This window comes from Ostrea edulis, chromosome 6 (genome assembly GCF_947568905.1).
Source record: "Ostrea edulis chromosome 6, xbOstEdul1.1, whole genome shotgun sequence".
Classification (NCBI taxonomy): domain Eukaryota; kingdom Metazoa; phylum Mollusca; class Bivalvia; order Ostreida; family Ostreidae; genus Ostrea; species Ostrea edulis.
The window spans coordinates 40,840,862-40,846,861 of record NC_079169.1 but is presented as its reverse complement, the minus strand read 5'-3'; the positions used below and the strand labels follow the sequence as shown (position 1 = coordinate 40,846,861).

Sequence of the window (6,000 nt, the reverse complement as noted above, 5' to 3'; positions counted from 1 at the left end):
TTCAACCAATTCGTCCAGGGATCTGGGGACGACTGCGCCCTCGCCATGGTCCGGAGCGATGCATTCACAAAAGTCTTCGTACATTGTTCGTTCTCTGCTTTAGAAGTATCAGTCCGTAGTGGTAGGATTTTGTCAATTATCCGTCGCACCCTGAGAATTTCCCTTTCTTGCTAGCAGCCTTTCCTTTGTTGGAGCTTTTGCGACTTCTTCGCCGGACTCTGCCGGGATTACTGAAAATACCACAAAATCTTAACTTTGAGTCCTTAAATTGAGTAGATTCTATATTGTGATAAATCTTGTACTTATTGGCTTTATATATATATATATATCATCTTATTAATTTCCTTAGTTAATTAAGTATAAATTACTGTACCTGGTTTGCGGGCTACGTTCTTCCTCACTCCTTACATTCGTTCTAATGTCGGTATATTGCACTGGCAACCGCCTATATGGTGTAATCTCAAATTCTAAAATTAGCAAGTGACACACACACTATTGCAAGCCAATCAAGGGTTGATAAAATAACCAAGATTTCTAAAAATAATGCTTACGTTTATTGAAGTCATATCCGGTATTTTCGGATATCCTCTAAAATAAGTCAATCGGATCACCCGCTCGTCCTTTTCCGTAACCGGTTCATTTGCGGTTACGGAAATAGCCGAGTAGTTACGATTGGTGCGAGGCAATCTCTCATCAGGGGGCGTATTACGCTGCGCTACAACGATTCTTGGCAAAACTTACCTATACCTATAGCATGATGGATAATAATTTTATAAGTTTAAGTTTTATGCTTTAAATCTTAAAGTAGGTTCACAAAAACAACGAATTCCATGATTATACTAGTATTATTGAATGAATGAATATTTATATAAACCTACTAATTCGATCAGGTGTCTCATATTTACCATCTTCTGATTTTAAAAAATTCAGAGAAGTGTTTGATTTGCTCAGATATTATCATTACAGTTCGATATGCTAAGTTAGTTTTTGTACATTTTGATATAACTTTTTAGACGTTGACAGAGGTATTAGTGGAGCGTAGCGGTGATCGCTGTCGCTGGTGCTCAGGGTCGCTCTAAATATAGGTAGAGTCTATAACAACCCAGTCACGGTTTCCGGGGAAAATATTTCCGATACGGTTTTCACATCTACAATGTTCTTGAACACCGAACTCGATTGTATTTTGGTATTTTGTATTTTTGGTGACATTGAACCTTTTTCGAAGCGGGAAATACAAAATGATATCCATATTTTATGTGTATGAAGTCTACTTTTCATATCAGCAACTATAAGAGATGGCTGGAGAAACTAGGTATGAATGTTGTATTAAGATAATCTTGAAATAGGTATAATTTTATTTTTAAATTCGTTTTAAGATCTCTGTACATAGAGCTCATGTTATTTGTTTATCAACTTTATGTTTGTACACAGTGCTGACTTTAGATAAAATTTACTTACTTATGTATAAAAAAAAATCTCAACAGCTTGATAAAAAATTTTGAAGACATAATGCCCGGGTTCAATTTACTCTAGGAAAATGAGGGGGGGGGGGGGTGTGTGTGTGTGACAAATTTCGCTAGTGTTGACAGTTGCTTGTTGTCTTTCAAATCAGTAGTGACGCTTGGAAAGACCTGTTCGATGCTAGATCAACATCACTCTGTGGATATGTGACATCTTCCACAAAATTGGACAGGTTGCTACAGGAGTACGAATATGCAACTTCCTCCAGGTTCCGTTGTTTAAAAAGTTCCAAACAATTTGGAAAGGATCTGGGTAAGATCCTGTTGCTATATTTTATTGTTGGTAAAGTTATTTCTTGGTTCTTCAGTACATCTTGTAAACATTTTTAGCTCACCTGAGCCAAAGGCTAACTTGAGCTTTTCTAATTGAAGTTTGTCTGTTGTCTGTCATTGGTGTTGTCATCGTAAACACAATTTCATCTTTTTCTCTTAAGAACCACTGGGCATATTTCAACCAAATTAGCCACAAGGTATCCTTGGTTGGAGGGAATTCAAGTTTGTCCAAGTGAAGGACCAAATCTTCTTGCATAGGGAGATAAAGGAAATAATGCAAATTAGATAGGGTCATTAAAAAATAATTTCAAGAACCACAGGTCAAGAAAATTTGAAATTATGAAAGCATCCTTTCATAGTGTAGATTTAAGTTGGTTCAAATTAACACCTTTATCAAAAAAGGTCAAATTTTCAATTAACTTAAATTCAGCATTTTCTTTTGCAATTACTGTAGATTAAGGAAAGGTTGATAAATCCCATATCAGATTTGTGGACACTCAGGAAAATGCCAAACCCCATATAGAATATGATGGCATCCCTCTCATAATAATGGGTAAAAAAGTAATGGAATGCCATCAAGGACATGACAGAGACAAAAACAGCAACAAAAAGAAACAACTGAAAGCAAGAGAAGATGTAATTAAGCATCATGTTACTAATGAAATAATTCACATTTTCGGTTGCAGTATAAATATCACTCTTTTATAGTGTGGCAATACAAGAGGCCATCATCTTAATTTATTTTATTCTGTTTAATGAACAGACTGTAATGATGGATTTAAGTTTATCCTAATACATAGAAAATGTAAATAATACAATTATGGGCTTAAAAAGTGATATATATATATATATATATATATATATATATATTCACTATACAACATAACCCAGTCACTGAACAACATAACCCAGTCACAGAGAAACCTAGCCCAGTCACTATACAACATAACCCAGTCACTGAACAACATAACCCAGTCACAGAGAAACCTAGCCCAGTCACTATACAACATAACCCAGTCACTGAACAACCTAACCCAGTCACTAAGAAACTCAACCCAGTCACTGAACAACATGTTGTATAGTGACTGGGTTATGTTGTTCTATGACTGGGTTAGGTTTCTCCGTGACTGAGTTATGCTGTTCAGTGACTGGGTTATATTGTTCTGTGACTGGGTTAGGTTGTTCAGTGACTGGGTTATGTTGTATTGTGACTGGGTTAGGTTTCTCCGTGACTGGGTTATGTTGTTCAGTGACTGGGTTGAGTTTCTCAGTGACTGGGTTATGTTGTTCAATGACTGGGTTAGGTTTCTCTGTGACTGGGTTAGGTTGTTCAGTGACTGGGTTATGTTGTTCAGTGACTGGGTTATGTTGTTATGTGACTGGGTTATGTTGTTCAGTGACTGGGTTAGGTTTCTCTGTGACTGGGTTATGTTGTTCAGTGACTGGGTTATGTTGTTCAGTGACTGGGTTATGTTTCTCTGTGACTGGGTTATGTTTCTCAGTGACTAGGTTATGTTGTTCAGTGACTGGGTTATGTTGTTCAGTGACTGGGTTATGTTTCTCTGAGACTGGGTTATGCTGTATAGTGACTGGGTTATGTTGTGCAATGACTGGGTTATGTTTCTCAGTGACTGGGTTATGTTTCTCAGTGACTAGGTTATGTTGTTCAATGACTGGGTTATGTTGTTCAGTGGCTGGGTTATGTTGTTCAGTGACTGGGTTGATTTTCGCAGTGACTGGGTTATGTTGTTCAGTGGCTGGGTTAGGTTTTTTAGTGACTGGGTTATGCTGTTCAGTAACTGGATTTTGTTTCAGTGACTGAGTTACGTTTCTCGGTGAATTGGTTATGTTGATTTTTGACCAGTTATCAACTAGGGTCACATTAAACAATCAACACTTCATGTAATTCAGATGGGGTATTTTTAATTGTATTCATTCCACTGATCAATGTAATTTTCATATACTTATCTTGATAGACGGGATGGGATTCCTTAACCCTCAACCCCAATTACTCTTCCCAGAATATTGTCCGTGGAAGATTAATATAATCCATTTCATTTCCGCCGTGCGTACACCATGTACATACAAATGTGGAGTCGGCAGTTTTATCTGTAAAGGTCTACAATGTAAATAACCAGTGAGCTTCGCGTTGTATACATTGGTAGACCTGCCGACTTCTGTGATACAACATGCTAAATAGTAGTCTAACTAGGTCACTTGTTGAAACGCAATCTGTTAATTAATTTTTAAGTTATAACTATTATATACCAGAACCTTGTGAAAGTTTTTCATTCACCTGTATATCATAACATTTCATATCCAATTAGAGTTATTGCTAGTATTAGTTGTCACATATAATCGCACATAATGACAATGTTTACAAAAATATATTATTGTATCGGGATCGTATATATATATTGTATTAGAAGAAACCGTACCGAAAATATTTCCCCCGGAAACCGTGACTGGGTTATGTTATAGGTATCACACCGGTAATTGTCCAATCAAAATGACAAAGGAACTATTTGCTGTTGGTAGCTGAGGCTACTTCCTGAGGTGCACTCCGGCTGTTTACACACATGTGAAAAACACGTGGATTTGAGGGTAGTCTTGTTTGCGGGTAATTTTTTTTCGAAAATGCCGCGTAGGGTGTTGTTTTTCTGGTGTCGGCAGACGAGATAGGTAACATAGAACGTGTCTGACTGCGTTATTCGGCATCAATTTTGTAAACTGATTTTTAATGATTTTTTCCTTTCTATAGTAATATATAGTGAAAATAATTACCGGTGTGATACCTTGAAGGAAGTCGTGAATTTCAGAATTTCCCGTTTTTCTCAGTCCTTTCCCTTTTCATCGGCTCAAAATCAGCACTGGATATCAAAACAAGAGGTTTGAAAAACAAAACGGTGTTTTAATAGGTCATTCAAGAAACATGACGCAATACACAATGCGAAATTTCAATTACATCTAAATACGTATCAACAACGTATTTTTTGTCTTATACAGCTAGAAAATCGTAAATATTTGTATAAACACCCATCTACATAGCATACACCGGCGGTTTTAACACTTAACACATCCAAAAGACGTATCAAAATTTCACATCGATTTTACAGTACGCATATTGCACAATAACCCCACCCCCCTCCTCCTGCCTTGCGCAACTGTTAGATGGACTTTCCTTGACATTCATAAGCATCATACATAACTCTATGACTTCTTGATTCAATGTCCTTATTGTAAATTAACCCAATTAAGAGATTTCGTATTTCTGCGTAGAGTTTAGAAATTTTATTTTATTTTTAATTTTATGTCATAAAGAGAAATTCAGATAATTCATGGTAAATGCCCGTCAAGGTCACTCATATGAACATCAAAATGTCTCCTTAACACAGAAGATATCAAATTATTCGTTTTAAGGGCCCAACACGCGAGGTAATATTTCTGGCACGATTTACGACAGTCCCCTCCGTAGCAGGATATCAAGACTCTGACGACGTAGGCCATAATTCTATTGCCGGCTTCTAAAGCGTTGACCAAAAATGTGTGTTCTGTCCTGCATATCAAGTTTGTCACTAGATATTCTTACCGTTTTGAGCATTTTGAACACTTGCAATTCAACGTCACTATACCTAGCGCCCTTGATATTTGACCTACATCTTCTTTAGAACCAAAATTTAGGAAATGTTTTAGCTTAAATTTTTTGTAATGAACAGTTACATCGATGATTTCTGTATGATTTGTGTACACGTTTAAAAACGTCATATTATCCAGTCAGACTTTAGTCTTATTTATTTGTTTTAATCAGTATTTAGTCTTCTTAATGTGTTACCCCTGCTTTGAAGAAAGGCTAAATACGTACAACCCCTGCCAGATTAGGGGGCCATTATCTGAAACACTAATCACCCGTGAGTATCAACTTGGTTTAATCTGTTAAGCGTAATTAATGGGCTCTTCTAGGATACCAAATTAACCAGATGCAGATTCCATTATAGTACCGAAAATTGAATATTTTCACAAAACCAAAGATCTCACTCATATGAAATTTGAAATAATTAGCAATTTAAAAAAATGTATAAATAAATTTAGGATTAATAAGTGATTGAAATAGCAAATGTCATCATTCTTCTTTCCAATGAAACCATTTTTGCGGAAATATCTTGATTTTATACAAAGTTATTTCAATTTAAAAAGTACCACACGCGCC

General features: G+C 36.2%; 1 protein-coding gene across 1 annotated transcript in view; it reads right to left on the bottom strand.

Annotated features, from left to right (window-relative positions):
- The window catches only part of LOC130046769 (thyrotroph embryonic factor-like), a 9,323-nt gene extending 6,695 nt beyond the window's left edge, over positions 1-2,628 (bottom strand). The window contains exons 1-2 of the mRNA XM_056139589.1: positions 374-2,628; positions 1-230 (exon numbers count right to left, since the gene is read on the bottom strand). The exon at positions 1-230 is cut by the window's left edge and continues 113 nt beyond it. Coding sequence (XP_055995564.1) covers positions 1-47 — 47 coding nt within the window. The 5' untranslated portion in view covers positions 48-230; positions 374-2,628. The remainder of the gene's footprint in view (positions 231-373) is intronic.
- Between the last annotated feature and the right edge of the window lie 3,372 nt (positions 2,629-6,000).